This window comes from Carlito syrichta, unplaced genomic scaffold (assembly GCF_000164805.1).
Source record: "Carlito syrichta isolate Samal-C Ts95f unplaced genomic scaffold, Tarsius_syrichta-2.0.1 Scaffold304408, whole genome shotgun sequence".
NCBI classification, from domain to species: Eukaryota; Metazoa; Chordata; class Mammalia; order Primates; family Tarsiidae; genus Carlito; species Carlito syrichta.
In genome coordinates, this window is record NW_007248504.1 from 136,233 (window position 1) to 153,994 (window position 17,762).

At 37.4% G+C, this 17,762-nt stretch overlaps 1 protein-coding gene across 2 annotated transcripts in view; it reads right to left on the bottom strand.

Moving 5' to 3' along the window:
- EPC2 (enhancer of polycomb homolog 2) overlaps window positions 1-17,762 on the bottom strand; it is a 114,180-nt gene that overhangs the window by 66,573 nt on the left and 29,845 nt on the right. For both annotated transcript variants that reach the window (XM_008059868.2, XM_008059869.1), the window contains one exon: window positions 7,958-8,117. In XM_008059868.2, the coding sequence (XP_008058059.1) occupies window positions 7,958-8,117 (160 nt within the window). The remainder of the gene's footprint in view (window positions 1-7,957; window positions 8,118-17,762) is intronic.

Consider the following 17,762-nt stretch of genomic DNA (forward strand, 5'->3'; position numbering starts at 1 on the left):
GTCTCGAACCCGCGGGTTTGGGCAATCCACTCACCTCAGCCTCCCAAAGGCGAGAAAACAATTCTTTTAATCACTGAGATATTTTTATTCTTTCATCCTTTTTTTTTTTTTGAGTTGGAGTCTCACTCTGTCGCCCAGACTGGAGTGCAATGGCCGCTCTCGGCCACCGCAGTCTTGACCTGCTGGGCTCCGGCGATCCTTCCGCCTCAGCCTTCCGAGTAGGCGGAATTACAGGCATGCGCTACCATGCCCGGCTGATTTTTTGATTTATTGTAGAGATGAGCTCTTTCTGCCCAGGCGGGTCTCGAACCCACGGGCTCAGGCAATTCGCTCACCTCAGCCTCCCAAAGGCGCGGGATTACAGGCTGTGCCACCAAGCCCGGCTTCTTTCATCCTTTACATCACTTCTATTATCCATTTTAGTCTCCTCTGAAACCATAAGCAGGACAATAACTACAATTTTTAAAAATATAGAGACAATGAAGCGTACTTGATCAAGGTCCTATGCAGTCCAACAAATTTCATTCAAGGCAACTCTTATTTTTTGTCAGGAACAGTGCTTAGTTGGGGGCTTTGAAATCAATAACTGCCACACAGTCCTTTCCCAATTTGGGCCTTCCTCTATCAGAACTGTGAGATTATCTTCAAAGATGGGTTGGACTTGCAGCAAACCAGGACAGCCAAAGGCACTAAAAGGGGTTCTCAGTTAGGTCCTAGAACCCAATGGTCCTGGCTGATCCTCCTATTTTGTGTTCTTATAGTGAATACGTACACACATGCCTGTGTTTAAATGGAAGTGCTTTTCTTTTAAAGGCTCAGCCCATATTGTTGCCCCAGCGGCTTTTCTTTCAATGTCTTTGATTTAAAAAACTTAAAAGGCTCTTTTAAAAACTGGATCTTGGGCTTTCCCTAAAACTAAAATTTACCCCTTTCAATGGAATACCTCACTACCCTCAGCAAGACAGTAAAATGTGAAGTGCTTGTTTTTATTGCTCTTACGGTTCCTTTTCTTCAAGTTTTTCCATTTGCTTGGCACCTCCCTCACACCCATTCACAGAGCTGTTCCATTCATTAATCCCCTCCGTGAAGAGTGTCATTAACAGTTAGGGGGATCAGCCTTTTCTATCAGCAGGCAATCTGCCCTCCGCCCTGCAACTTAACCATTAAAAAAAGAAGAGGAATCTTTTATTGATTCTATAACCAACCCCTTTGGAATTGTAATGAACGTCTATGTTTAATGTTTATCAATATTCGCAACTTTTAATGATCAGTCATGACTGAGAAGCAGTGAAACATAAACAAGCACACTCTGGAGCCAGATGGCCTGGATTAAAATTCTGACTCTTCCACTTGCTAGCTAAATCACTTTGGGGTCTCTATGTAATCTTAAGTTTTAAATGGGAGGAAAATATTAGCTGCCTCATAAGATTCCTTTGAGCAATAACTGTCCTAGTATACATAAAACATATGAAAAAATGAGTAGAACCTGGACACAAAGGTTGGTTAATATTATTTTACTATGTCTTTCACCCATAACTGTGGAAGGAAAAGTTGAGTCTTCTATTGAGATTTTCAGGAAATAAGCATATTAGAAAACTGTTTTATAGGTAGGCAGCCCAAGGAATTGTTACTTAGGTAAGATGGGAAGGCAAATATCCTTTAATCATGGTAGGGATACAGACAAGATACTGAACAGTATGGCATCACTGGAGAATCATTCATGAGCTGTCAGTTACTAGGTAAACATGCTAAAGACCTGTAACACCTGCTAGCACAACCAGGTATGCTGGGTTACCTCACAATATTTTCTTTGAGAGGTCCCACAGAAGGGTTCTAAATGCTTGAATGCCGAGGAACATGCACCTTATGACTAATCTGCTTTTGTGCTTTGTCTGTTAATTACACCATGCCTAAAACATGTGCCACTATGCATCAATTTACCTTATTATAGTCTTTATTTTCTCCCTGATTTATTTAACCATGGTCTTTCATGTACTGTGCTGTATTTTACTGTAAGTCACCGTAAATTCTTTTTTTTTTAAATAATGGACATAAATAAAGGCACACAGGCTGAAAGGGCACTCTCCTTTAAACTCAGACTTCTCTTTCATCTCTCTATCCCAGACTACCAAATGGTGTTTCACTTCTTCACAAAATGCCTGGCATTACTTTAATATCTAATATCTTCTGGGTTTGGAGACACCTCCTTCCTGGATTAGTAGCCACCCAAATATAACCCAACCATTTCAGCCTCGGTACCCAAAGTCACAGCTCTGCCCAAAGATAGGAGGCAGTTACAGCTTCTGCACAATCTGAGAAAAGAGGAAGAGCCTTACAGCCAGTTGATCTAAATGTGGGTTGCCCTCAGGGCCTGGCCTTGCTCTCTGTCCCAGTAATTATCGTCTAATCACCTCAACCTGGGATCTGGCTTCACCTGGAATGTTTTCTCCACAAATCCAACACAATCTACTACTCATGGTACTGCTTTTCCAGTACTTACTTATTTGAATGTGTGATGTCATTTCACGGGATCTGTGCTTAATTTGATTTCTTAATACATATGCAGTGGCATTTTTACAAGAAAACTGTGTCCCTGGAATGCATCTTGTTCACCAAGAAGTTTTACTGTATAAACAAAACAATGCTCATCATGTTGTGAATCTTTTCCAACTCTTTCCAATCAAAATATGTTTGCCTCAAAAGAAGAAAGGGCAAACTATCATTTTTGTTCAATGAAAAGCATATCAAAAGACATTCCAAGGAAAATGAGACTGAAGTTAGATGTTAAGTCAGCATCTCTTTCATCCATGCTGAAAACCTAGTGGAATACAAGTTCACTTTACAGTAAGTGTAATTTTTTTCTCTTTTCCAATGTAGACTTGACAAGGTCAGTTTTATCAGACTAAGAAGGAGTCAGCTTTAAGGGTATGAAAGTGTACAGCGGTGTCCACACACAGACAAGCACTTCGTCAGGGCTTAAAATCTTAGGAACAGACACAAACAGTAGACTTTATTTCCCTTTGAGAGAGTTCTTCCTGCCTGACAGATAACAAGAAGCTATCTCACCTATCCGGTCTACTGCTCTGTTTCTCAGTGCGAGGGGAAAGCAAACCCTCATTTCAATATAAGATATGAGTCCTGCTACCAAGAATCATTTAACTGAGTTCAAAACTGGACACAAATTAACTTTAGAATACTTATGAAACAATAGCTCATCTGGGTGTGGTGGCTCACACCTGTAATCCCAGCACTTTGGGAGGTTGAGACGAGAGGATTGCCTGAGTCCAAGAGTTCGAGACCAGCCTGGGCAACTCAGCAAGACCTCATCTCTACAATAGATCAAAAAATTAGTCAGGTGTGGTGGTGCATGCCTGGGGTTCCAGCTCCTTGGAAGGTTGAGGAAGAAGGATCACCTGAGCCCAGCAGATTGAGCTGCTGTGACAGTGAGCGTGCCACTGCACTCCAGCCTGGGCGATACAGTGAGACTCCAACTACAAAAAAAAAAAAAAAAAACCCAATACCTCCAGTTCCTTCATGTTCTAAAATTCTGAGATACTTAATGTCAATTGTAAAATATTATCATATTAAATAAAAGAGATAATGGGAGATCAAATAGAGAACTTACTGAAATACAAACCAAGTTGTTTCCTTAAAGAGAAAAGGTTGGGTACTGAACTTAATAAAGTTACTGAGCTCCAAAAGAATTATAACATTTGGATTGAAACACCCAAAATAAATGTGTTTTAATAACAGTAAGAAAAATGTCTTTTTTTTTTTTTTCTGCATGTGGTACACAACTAACTAGTGTGTAAAATCAGCCTAAGTGAAAGTGTGAATATCTTAAGTCATCAAAGATATTTTTAAAATGCTTCCCACCTGGTAAGAACACCTCAAAGTGTTGTGACTAAGTAAGTTCCTCAGAATATCACTATGAGTAACTATGGAGAACTAGTACTAAAAGCAACAGGAAGAAACAAGAATGTTTATCTCACATCTATACCAGATTGGAGGCATTCCACTCCCAACTCCTTTCTGGCATTTTTCCCCCCCTAAAATAACATAGTTGGTGAATAACAAAATTCATCTTTTAATTTCTAACTTGAATGTCACACAGCAGGTCTCTCAATTTCACTGTATGCACTAATAATTTTAGCCTTATATTTGACTCTGTGTACAATTTTGAGTCCTACAATATTGATGTCTCAAAAATGCCATGGTGTGTATGCTTTTAATTTAATCATTTATTTATTTATTCAGCAAATATTTACTTGCATACCTAATCACATACTATAGGCACCATACTAGGCAGTGAAATTCAAAGAAAAAAGTTCCTGTTCTCAATGAACTTTATAGCATAGAGAGGCAACAGAGGGCAAATGATCACAACTAAAGGTGATCAGTGCCACAATGAAGGTGTGCACATGACACAAGCTGGGCTTGAGGCAAATAGTGCTGAGAAAAGTCAGGAAAAGGTCCCTAAAAGTAATCCTGGAAGCAAGTTGCATTTTAACAAGCGGAAAAGTAAAAGTAAGGCTTTGACTTATGTCAAAGAGCTGCCAGGAGCTCATTATTATTGTAACTTAAAGCAAGAAGGGTGAGAGAAATCAGGGGGAGAAAAGTGTATTAAGACCATAGTCTGGAACTTCAATGGGTAATAAAAATACTAAAGTACGTAAAGATGGAGCCTCTGCTCCTGAGAAGCTTACAGTTTAGAGGAGGAAAAAGACCCTCAAACAGTTCATTTCAATAGGTTCTGGTCATAGAGGAAGAACACACAGGGAAATGTGGTCGGACAGGCACAGAGGAGGGCCTTATACAAACAAAATTTTATCCCAAACAATCATTGAAAAATTCTGAAATGGTGGTAATCACAATAGTGGCAGTGGATGATGGATTGGAAGACTAGAGTAGTAAAGAGGTTCTAGCCAAAGCCCAGGCAAGCAATGTGATAAGCGTGAACGAGGTCACCCCACTGTGACATTTTACAACTTTTTTTTCCTAGCCAAGCACATAGGGATTCTTTTAAATCTATCATTAAATGAATAAAAAAATTCAGAGTGATATTTTCTGAAATTACTTATATTTAAGGGCTTAGTAAGAAGTTATGTTAAAAAAAATTTTTAAGCTTTCCTTAAAAAAAAAGTATCATTAATAACATGAGTTTAAAATTTCGAACAAATAATCTTAAGTCCAATAATACGGATATGAATAAGTAAATTATGGAATATCAATTTGATAGAAAATTATATATATGTTTTAAATGACAGAGACTATATACAAAAACCTGAGAAACTTAACTATGACTAGAGAAGACAGAATAAATAAATGTATATACAGTATGACACTGCACGGTATGTAGTATGCTGACAAACTAAAAAAAAGAAAGAATAATTTTCTATTATTTTTTTACTTTCTATTACTTTACAATGGTAGAATAAAATGAAATTTCAAAGCCAACAGAAGAATAATGTTTATTGTAATATTCAGTGGACCTGACCCAGATGCATTACACCTGATTTTTGGTTCTTGGTTTTCTAGAATGGTATTTACAAATGGTCTTGTTGCCTAGCTCTAGTATTATTAAAATACAAAATAACTGATACTCTGGCTTAAGAGGGATCTTTAAAATTCCTATTCTGAACAGCTCTCTTCTTCCTTACTGACAATAAAGTAAAGGCAAATTCAACAAGCTCAAGAGACTTGAAGTCAAAGAACACTGAGGAAACAAATCACATAAGTAACTTCTATATGTGTGCTTCGCTAGACCACTTCAGAGAAAAGAATCTCTGGAAAATGGTTCTATCACCAAGGACTTTTTAAAAGTCATTAAAAAAATAATTCAGTCGGCCGGGCTTGGTGGCTCAGCCTGTAATCCCAGCATTTTGGGAAGCCGAGGCAAGTGGATTACCTGAGCCCGCGGGTTCGAGACCGGCCCGGGCAACTTCGAGACCTCGTCTCTACAATAAATCAAAAATTAGCCAGGCGTGGCAGCTCGCGCCTGTAGTTCTGGCTACTTGGAAGGCTGAGGCGGAAGATCACCAGAGCCCAGCAGGTCAAGGTTGTGATGGCCAGGAGCCACTGCACTCCAGCCTGGGTGATGGAGTGAGACTTCAACTCAAAAATAAAATAATAATAATAATAATAATAATTCAGTCAACAAACACACCATTTATTAAGCATCTATAAGTCACACACTTTACTCAGAAAATACAAGAGAAAATAACATACAGGTCCTGCCCTCAAGGAGCTCACAGTTTAAAAAGGAGAGAAAGAATGGTTACAAATAATTTCAATAAAGTATGGCAAATCCTCTAACAGAAGTATGTTTAAGATACCATGATAAGCAAAGAAGAGAGGTAGAATAAGAAAAGTCAGGGTGACCTTCATAGGGAGTTAAGTCTTAAATGAGCTATAGAAAGGGGAAAAAGATTTCCACAGCACATGCAAGTAAGTATGAAATGTGAAGAAGGTAAATGTGGGTAATTTTTAGTAGTCTCTATGGCACAGAGAGTGAATGGGAAGAGCAACAGGATGAGTTAAAGGAGAAGACAGAACAAATTACAAAGGATCATATATTCATACTGAAGCATTTGACTATTATTGAATTCTATCAAATCTAAACTGCCATGAACGACAAGATGCACCATTACTCTATGATCCATTAAATTTAAAAAAAAAAAGCTTTATGGTTGGGTCTTAATATTAACAAGTCTAATAGAACAGAATATTCCTGCATAAAGCTACATTACCAAAGGGCTACATACAGTCTTGGAGTAAGATTAAAGAAAGAAACAAGCCATGCAGAAAGGGAAAGCAAAGAACTTTGTACTTCTCAACTTGCCTTTAGGTGGAAAGGAGTCGGAGAAAAAACCTTCCCCTGAGAATTGAACTCTGAGCAGGTCTGCAGACTGAATTAAAGCTAATACTATGGTCTAAAAATAAATAAAATAAACCAAACAAAGACTTTAAAGTGGTATCAGGTTGGCAATATCCCCAAATGCCTGGCAGAAGCAAATGCAAATTATCTTTAGAAGGACAAGATTTCAATCCTGAATAATGGCAACTTAAGATGCAATCTTATGTCAAAGATGAAAACTGTGCATCTCAGAATCAATAAAAAACAGTTGATTTTGTAGTCTTTCTTAAATCTGGTGATGTTTCAGAATTACTTGGGGAACTTTTAAAACACACACATCAGCAGGCATCCCCAGAGATTCTAAGACAGGTAAGTACTACTCTGGAATCTCTATTATAACAAGCTACCCAACATTTTTAAATTTAACACACCAGACAAGATACCAAGACACTAGCATGTCTGCAAAATCAGCTGAAAACTACCGGAGGCAATAAAGGACAGTAGGATTTTAATTAAGAGTGTAATTGATCAGACTGACAATTTAGGAAGACCACTGTGATGCAGATAGACTTTACGGAGAAGATAGAAGAGCACAGGGACAAGAGATAGAGAACAGTAAATACAACAATAGATTACTGGAATAGTTTTAAGCAAGAAATGGTGATCATTTAAACAGTAACAGTGGGAGAAAAATAGAGTATTAAGGAGGCAGAATTAGATAGAATTTTATAAAAAGTAGATGATGGCAGAGGTAATGAATCTAATTTTGAAAAATTTCAGAAGACTCATCCCCTATTTCCGGGCATTGGGGCCTTTAGTAAATCTCATCTGGGCATGACAATCCACCACCTTTTAGCTGTCTACTTAAGCATAAGTGCTATATAAAATCCTATACTACATAAATATCAAATGTTGCAAAGCTATCAAACTCAAAATGATCTCCAACTTCAGATGTAAGCATAAAGGGATTATATTATATTTCTATTAATCAGTATGTATAAGTTGAAAAATTAAAATCTCTTCGGGAAAAAAAAGAGAAAAGATTTCCACTGATTGATAAATTTAAATTACAAACAGAAAACAATGAATTAACAAACTTACGCTGAATATGAATGAACTGTTTTGGCTGTTTAAACTCTCCTTTGTACAAGCGATTGTAATAGTTGACGTTGCTCTCTGCCTCAGGAACAGGAATGACCATGCTCTCTTTTTTTTCTCTAAATACTTGCTGTGCTGAAATAGCTCGCTGTAAATGATGTTCCTGGAAAATGTAAAGTAGGCAACATAAGTTGTTTTAATAATATTAATCAATGCATCATTCTTTTCAAAAGTTACTTTGTTTAATAATTGCAAGGTGCTTTAAGAATCTATTATAAATATTTCCTTCACCAAAGACCTATAGAAACATTACCATCATTATACCTTAATACTTGTGGTTCATACTGATATCGCCTTAGATAACAATTTTAGTAACTAGAATTGTTTTAAAAATTAAATACATACATACAAACTAGAATTTAAAATTTCAATTACAAGAAAATTGATCCCTTGTTTGCTAAATTAATTGAGGTATTTGTCACCATTATCAAATTAAAGAAATATACACAAGTTATAGGAAATAAATTTGTATCATATCACAGATTTTAAGTATCTTCATTTATGTAGTCAAACATTAACAGTACACAATTCTGACTAACTCAAAACTATCTGCAACAAACTGTATTACTGTCAGGACAGAAAATATTTTAAAATAAAGATTAAACAAAAAGTTCATATAAAATATATCCAGGTTCTAAACACTTTTCATTAATTCCATAACTTATTGCAACAGCCTCCTAAATGCTTTCCCTACTTCTTCCCTTGACCCATAATGGACCATCTCCAACACAGCAGGTTTACCTCTTGGAAGGTGAATCAGGTCATGTCACCCCACCCAAAAGATTCCATCATATTCAGAGTAAAGGTTAAAAACCACTCAATGATCTATAAGACCCTCTCCTCTCCAACAGTGTACTCTAGCCACACTGCTTCTCCAGTTAAACATCCATATGGCCTGCTTTCAAAATTCCCTAAAGTCACATCTTGGCAGAGAGGCCTTCCATGATTTTTTAATCTCAAAGAGTATTCTTCCTCCAGCACTACTTATCTGCCTTATTTTACTCCACACCACTTAGCAACATCTGACATGCTAAAGATCTCATTAGTTTACTGTGCACCCCCCAAGTATAAAGTAACCTTCAAGAAGGTAATGATTTTTGCTTGTTTTATTAACTTTTTATCCCTAGAGCCTAGTATAATGGCCAAAACACAGAAGGTCCTATATACATATTAAATGAATACATAAATAAAATCTTTACTCAATTCCTACTATATGTCACACTATGCAAAATACCTTACACATAAAGAAAGTGAGGCATAAAGGTGCTGGGTAAATTGTTCACCATGCAACAGCCCAAAGTAACAAACCAGAGATATGAATCCAAGACATATGCATGCAAAGTCAAAATTCTTAATCCTATCATATTGCACTTTTTTTTTTAAAAGGTGCTACAGAATTTAAGAAATTAGAAGATTTAGACTAAGTGTAGTGGCTCTCTCCTGTAATCCCAGCATTCTGGAAGGCAGAGGCAGGAGGGCTACTTGAGCCCAGGAGTTTAAGACCAGCTTAAGGAACTTTGTGAGACTCTCTCTCTACAAAAAATTAAATTATTTAGCAGTGCGTGTCTACAGTCTCAGCTACTTGGGAGGCTGAGGAGGAGGATTACTTGAGCCCAGGAATTTGAGGCTGCAGTGAACCATCCTACTGCATGCCAGCCTGGGTGACAAAGTGAGACTGACTCAAAAAAAAAAAAAAAAAAAGAAAAAGAAAAAGAAATCAGAAGATCTCAACTTCATTCATGCCTGTATAGTAATATGAAAAGTTATTATACAAAAAGAACTAGTACAATGCTACAAAAAGGAAAGTTTCATGCACGATATAAATAAAAATAAAGTGAAGGTTCCAGTATTTGCAAAATACACAGATTAGTCTGATTAAAACCAGTGCTTTAGGCCAGGTGCAGTCACTCATGCTTCTAATCCCAGAGCTTTGGGAGGTTAAGGCAGGAGGACTATTTGAGCCCAGGAGCTTGAAACCAGCCTGGGTAACACAGCAAGACCATGTCTCTCTAAAAAAAAAAAATCAAAAACTTAGCCAGGTGTGATGGCATATACCTAAAGTCCTAGCTGCTTGGGAGGCTGAGGTGAAAGAATTGATCACCCGAACCCAGGGACTCAAGGCTGCAGTGAGCTGTGATCATGATCATGCTGCTGCACTCCAGCCTGAGACAGGATGAGATGAGTCAGTCTGTTTCTCTCTGTCTCTGTCTCTGTCTCTCTGTCTCTGTCTCTCTCTCTCTGTCTGTCTCTCTCTCTCTGTCTGTCTCTCTTTCTCTCTCTCTCTCTCTCTCTGCTGGCACTTTGGGAGGCTAAGGTAAGAGTACTGCCTGAGCTCAGGGGTTCAAGACCAGCCTGGGCAACTTGATGAGACCTCATCTCTGCAATAAATCAAAAAATAAGCCGGGCATGGTAGCGCACACCTGTAGTTCCAGCTACTTGAAAGGGTGAAGCAGAAGGATTAACTGAGCCCAGCAGGTTGAGGCTGCCATGGCCGTGAGTGTGCCACTGCACTCCAGCCAGAGTGCAGAGGGCAACAGAGTGAAACTCCAATTCAAAAAAAAAAAAAGGTAGGATAATAGAGAATAAATATCAAATAATGATCGCAAAGGAATTACATAAATTTCATGATCTTCTGCCATTTATTATTAGTAAACCAAGAAGAAAGGCAGAGAATATAAAAGCAAAAGAGAAGGAAAAGAAACACAATATGAGGACGTGGAGAAACAAGCTTCTTATGCTACAGATAAGTGAACAGTAAGCCAGGACAGCTACTGAGACTCTCACAAGCATTATCAAGTTTCATCAGATCCAACCAAGTCATACCTGCTTCCCTACAAATAATCACTTATACTGCATCACAGTCAGCATTTCCTTGGCATTTTGTCAGACTAATTTAAATCAAGAAAGTGTAAGTATAGTCGAGAAAAATGCCCTGAAATTCAGATGAACAGAAGTCCAGGTGTAGCAAAGCAAATTTTTAAAAAGTAACAGAAAACGTAGTATGAGAAGAAATCACCAAGTATTTATAAAGCCATAGTAACAAAAAAAGTACATCAAAAGAATGAACAGCTTACATTTATATATGTACCTAAAAAACACTATGTAACAATTTCTATTGTGAACAGTCACTTTAAAAAAATCTTTATTTCTTTAATCCTCCCTAATAAATAATCCTTAATTAATCCTCTTTAATAAATAATCTTTAATTTATATAATCCTTAATTTATTTAATAATCCTTATTATTTGTTATTTAAACAGCCTTGTGAGGTAGATTGCATTATTCCCATGATTTAGATAAGGAAACTGAGGTAACAAAGAGGTTAAGTGATTTGCCCAAGATTGAATGGTTAACAAACAGCAGAGCTGGAGTTGAAGATTTTAACCACTTTACTGTGCTGCCTCGCATATAAATCAATGTAACAAGAGAGTTTTGAGACAGATCCATGTATGAACAGGAACTTAAGATAGAATAAAGAGAGTGCTACATAATGAGGAAAGGCTGAACTGCTTAAGACATAAAGAAAAATCATTTGGCTGGGCGCAATGACACCTGTAACCCTAGCCAAGGTAGGAGGACTGCTTGAGACCAAGCATTTGAGACCAGCTTGGGCAACATAGCAAGACTTCATTTCTACAAAAAGTTAAAAAAAAAAAATTAGCTGGGCATGGTGGCATGCAGCTGTAACCCCAGCTATTCGCGAGGCTGAGGAGAGGGAATCTCTTGAGTCCAAAAAGTTCAAGGTTATAATGAACTGTGGCCATACTACTGGATCCAGCCTGGGTGACAGAGCAAGACCTTATCTCTTAAACAAAAACAGAAAAGAAGAAGAAGAAAAAAGGAAAGAAATGCATATGCCCACATACAAAGAGGTATTCCAGATGGATGCCTCACTTTACAGAGCTTCACTTTACTGCATTTTGCAGATACAGTATTTTTTACTGAAGGTAGTGGCAACTCTTCACTGAGGAAGTCTATTGGTGCCATTCTTCCAGCAGCATAAGCTCACTTCGTGTCTGTGTCACGTTTTGGTTCTTGCAATATTTCAAACTTCTTCAGTACTATCATCAATTTGTTATGGTGATCAGTGATTTTTGAGGTTATTTTTGTTATTGTTTTGGAGCACCACAATGTCACACATATAAGATGACAAACGTAGTCCATCAATGCTGTGTGTTGGGACTGTTCCATTGACCAGCCATTCCCTGACTCTCTTCTCCTCGGACCTCCCTATTCCCTGAGACACAACAATACTGAAATTATGCCAATTAATAACCCTACATTGGCTTCTTAGTGTTCAAGTGAAAGTAAGAGTCTCACGTGTATCACTTCCAATCAAATGCTAAAAATGGTTAAGCTTAGTGAGGAAGACATATAAAAAGCCAAAACTGGTCAAAAGCTAGGTCTCTTGCACCAAATAGTTAGCCAACTTGGAATGCAAAGAATAATTATTAAAGGAAACTCAAGGTGCTTCTCTAGTGAAGACATGAACAATGACAAAGCAAAACAGCCTATTGCTGATATGGATAAAGTTTGAGTGTTTCAGACAGAAGATCAAGCCAGCCACAATATTCCCTAAAGCAAAAGCCCAATCCAGGGCAAGGCCCTAACTCTCTTCAATTCTATGAAAGCTGAGAAAGGTAAGGAAACTGCAGAAAAATGTCAAAAGTTAGCAGAAATTTGTTCATGAGGTTTAAGGAAAGAAGCTGCCTCCATAACATAAAAGTACAAGGTGAGCCATCAAGTGCTGATGGAGAAACTACAGCAAGTTATCCAGAAGGCCTAGCTGAGATCACTGATGAAGGTGGCTACAACTAAACAACAGATTCTCAATGTAGATGAAACAGTGTTATATTGGTAGAAGATGGCATCTAGAACATTTACAGCAAGGGAAGAAAAGTCAATGCCTGGCTTCAAAGTTTCAAAGGACAGACTGACTCTCTTGTTAGGAGATTATGCAGCTGATAATTTTAATTGAAACCAATGCACTTACCATTCCCAAAATCCTAGGGCCCTTAAGAATTATGCTGAATCTACTCTGCCTGTGCTCTATAAATGAAACAATAAAGCCTGATGACAGCACATCTGTTCACAGCATGGTTTACTAAATATTCTAAGCCAACTATTAAGAGCTACTGCTCAGAAAAACAACAACAAAAAAAAACACCTCCTTTGAAAATATTACTGCTCACTGACAATGCACCTGGTTACCCAAGAGCTCTGATGGAGATGTACAAAGAGATTAACGTTGTTTCCATGCCTGCTAACACAACATCCATTCTGCAGCCCATGAATCAAGGAGTAATTTAGACTTTTAAGTTCTTATTTAAGAAACACATTTTGTAAGGCTATAGTTACCATAGATAGTGATTCCTCTGAGATATAAGCAAAATAAAACGAAAACTTTCTGGAAAGGATTCTCTATTCTAGATGCACTAAGAACATTTGTGATTCAAAAGAGGAGGCCAAAATATCAACTTGAACAGGAGTTCAGAAGAAGTTGGATAGAATCCTCATGGACAACTTTGAGGTGTTCAAAACTTCAGTAGAGGATGTAACTGCAGATATGGTGGAAACAGCAAGAGATCTAGAATCGTAAGTTGAGCCCATTCAGAACATGTGACTGACTTACTGCAATTTCATAAAAGGTGAACAGATGAGGCGCTACTTCTTTTCTTTTTTTTTTGAGTTGGAGTCTCACTCTGTCACCCAGACTGGAGTGCAGTGGCACGCTCCTGGCCACCACAACCTTGACCTGCTGGGCTTCGGCAATCCTTCTGCCTCAGCCTTCCAAGTAGCTGGAACTACAGGTGCGCGCTACTATGCCCAGCTAATTTTTGATTTATTGTAGAGATAAAGTCTCGCCAAGTTGCCGGGCGGGAACCACAGGCTCAGGCAGTCCACTCGCCTCGGCCTCCCAAAGTGCTGGGATTACAGGCTAAGCCACTGAGCCCAGTGAGGCGCTATTTCTTATGGGCAAGTAAAAAAAGTGTTTTCTTGTAGATTCCATCTACTGCTAGTGAAGATGTTGTGAACACTGTTAAAATGACAATGAAGGACTTAAACAATGAAGGATTCCACAGACTTATTTGATAAAGCAGTGGCAGGGTTTGAGAAGGCTGACTCCAAATTTGAAAGAAGTACCACTGTGGGTAAAATGCTATCAAACAGCATTGCATGCTACAAGAAAACCTCTCATGAAAGAAAGAGTCAATTGGTATAGCAAACTTACTTTAATAAACTGCCACATCTACCCTAACCTTCAAGCAACCACCACCCTGGTCAGTTAAGCAGCCATCAACATTGTGTCAAGACCCTCTACCAGTAGAAAGATTATGACTCGCCGAAAGATCATAGGATTGTTAGCATTTTTTAGCAATATAGTGTTTTTAAATGAAGGTATGTACTTTTTTTTAAACATAGTGCTATCACACACTTAACAGACTATAGGATAGTATAAGCATAAGCACTGTGAAATAAAAAAATTCATGTGACTAGCTTTATTGTGGTGGCCTGGAACCAAACCTACAATGTCTCCAAGGTACACTGGTATATATCTAAATATGTAAGCTAAAACTATAAAGTTAACAGAAGAAAACAACAACAAACATCTTTCTGCTATAGGAGTAGAAAATAACTTCTTAAAATTTCATAAGTACAAACAAAAAGGGAAAAAAACCTGATAAAATGTATTACATTAAGGTTTTTGTTCAATTAAGGACACCATGGGCAAAGTTAATTTATGACAAAATGGCAATTATTCTTAATGTCTAAAAGTTAAGTGATTACTATCAAGAATATGTAAGAAACTCCTGCCAATTAACAAAAAAAGTAATCCCAAAAGAAAAATGGGTAAAAGATATAAACAGGCAATTTACAGAACAGAAAACTCAAAAGGTTAACAAGCATGTGAAGAGATGCTAAAGTTTATTAGTAATGAGATAAATGCAAATTAAAATGAGATAAATCATTTTGTGATTTATGCAAAAATCAAAAATTAAAATAATGCCAAGTGTTGGCAAGGATGTAAGGACACAAATTCCTGCATACATGTCTGTGGAAGCACAGACTGTTGTTACTGTTCTACAGAACAATGTGACAATACTTACTCAAATTCAATCTACATATTGTATGACCTGGCAATTCCTGTTTTGAATGCATAATTATAAGAAAATCTCACACAGGTATATAAGTAGACATATTTACAGAAATAGTATCAGTTATGGAGAGAAGTTTGAGGAAACGTGAGTATCTATGACTGGGAGAGCAGAGAAGTAACATGTGGTAGACGCTCACCATGAATACCATCAGCAGTTGGTATCAACAGTCCAGAAGAACATGCAATATGATAGATCTTAAAAGCAATGTTAAGTGAATTCAGAAAACTCGTAAGAAATAGAATTAGACATAACATGTGGTTTATACAAATTAAAAATAAATGCACATAAGACAGTACACATTTTGCCAGAAGAAACACATTAAACATATTCGTTGGTTGCCTGAGCAGGTCCAGAGGAGAATAAGAAAGAGAAAGAGGGATAGAATAGAATAAACAAAGGAAACCAGAGAAGGGTCTTGAAATTCCCTTTATAATTCAGGCTGTGTGAGATTATAGTGTCAGAGATGAGACAAGATTGGCCATACGCTATTGACTGTAGAATATGAATATATGAAGATTTATTATAGTATTTTTTTCTATTTTTGATTGTCTGATAAATCCATAAAAAAAACCAAAACAAAAGCAAGACAAGGAAAGGAGTGGAGAGGAGAGGAGAGGAGAGGAGAGGAGAGGAGAGGGGACCCTTGTAAAGACCAATGATAGTGATGTGCAGTAAAACTGAGGCAGCTGAATAACTCAACCTCCTGCAACTGAATTACCTCACTAAAAAAATAAAAACATCTCTAGAATATTGTGTATTATAGAGCTTTCAAAACATATTCAGTTTTAAAACGGAACGAGGACTGTTCATGCACTCAATGCACCCCAATAACCACAGATCAAAAACACAACTCACTAGTCAGTGGAGTTAGGTTGTGAATACCGGTAATAGTTTTATAAACAAATAACAAGGTGGAAAGCAACCTAGCAGGTCATTGTAATCCCATGTTTTTTAAACTGCAGGTCACCATCCACTAATAAGTCACAGCACTTTTTTTGAATGAAAGAAAGAAAATCAGAAACTACTGAATATAGTGAGAATAAATGTTGTTTTATAAATATTTGTTTCAGTCATATATGTGTGTAAAGTATTTTTTATTGTCAGTCACAGTCAAAACTTTTAAAAGTCTGAGAGCAGCCTGGGCAATATGGCAAGTCTTTGTCTCTACAATAAACCAAAAAACTAACTGGGTGTGGTGGCGCACACCTGCAGTCCCAGCTACTTGGGAGGCTGAGGCAGAAATATTGCCTAAATCCAGCAGGTCAAGGCTGTGGTGAGCCACTGCACATGATTGTGCCACTGCACTCCAGTGTGAGCAACAGAGTGAGACTCTGACTCAAAAAAAAAAAAGATAAAAAAAATTTTAAAAAAGCTTTTATAAAGTGTTAATATATCTAAATTACTCATTTCATGTGTTTTGATAATGTCTCCTGCCTATCAGAAAATTAAACAAATGTTAGCCTTCAGGAGATGTGTAAACTCTGAAATAACACAAATTGCTATTCCTCTTACCTGCCACTTTCTACGCCCTTCCTTAAACAATCCTCTACTTCTCCTAGATAATAACGCCTACAGGACCACATTTAAAATGTCACTTCCACAGTGAAACCTGACTATCCTAAGTTTAAAAATCCATTTCATCAGTTCTCAGAATCATATACCTTTCCATTGTAAGGTTTCTCAAACTTGTACGTTTATATCTGTTTTTGTAATCAAGTGATTGCTGCCTTCTTCCTCCACTGGGCAAGAACTGTGTCTGTTTTACATCTACCACTCTATCCCCAATGCCTAGCACACAAAAGGCTCACAGAGCTTCTACAACATACTTCTAAAGAAAGGAAGAATACCCACCATCTGTAGGATAAAGTCTCATTTTTGAGCTAGACAAGCATGTCTCCTCTGACCTCATCCAAACTATCAATCTAGTATAATATCTCTCCCTTCTAGCCCCCTTCTCTAGAGTTCCAACAAACTTGTTGCTATTCCACAATAACAGCATGCTTTTCTATGCTTTTGTCTCTTAATTAAAATACTGGTCCTCTTTTGAATACAACTTCTATTTCCTATTCCTGAGTTCGCACATATCTTCCCACTCACTAAGATTATTCTTCAACTTCATGAAAACTTCCAGCTTCTCAACCTTTTCATAGTCTTTATCAGATTCCTTCTCAGTGTCCTCATTTCTTTATCCAGGTCTGGAATGTATGGTTGATATGACTCATCATATCTCCAATGACCTCAATTTCTGTCAATTTCACTCTATACTTGTAACAATTTGGCTCAACAATTATTTGAGGTCCTTGAACACCATAGAGGCTTTCTAAGTGGACATTTATCAATCTTCAAAAGAAATATTTAGCCTCAAAATACAGAAGTACAGTGCAATAAAACAAACTACGAACAGTTGAATACGCTACAGTACAGGAATTAAAAATTTTTATCAACAGTCATTCTTTCAACACGCTTTGGAACATCTATTGGACATTAGACCTCATCCTGTCATTGAGAACTGTTGAATAAGAGACCATATCTGCCATTAAGGAACTTACCTAGTAGAAGAAAGACATCAAAGTACACAATCATGTTTGA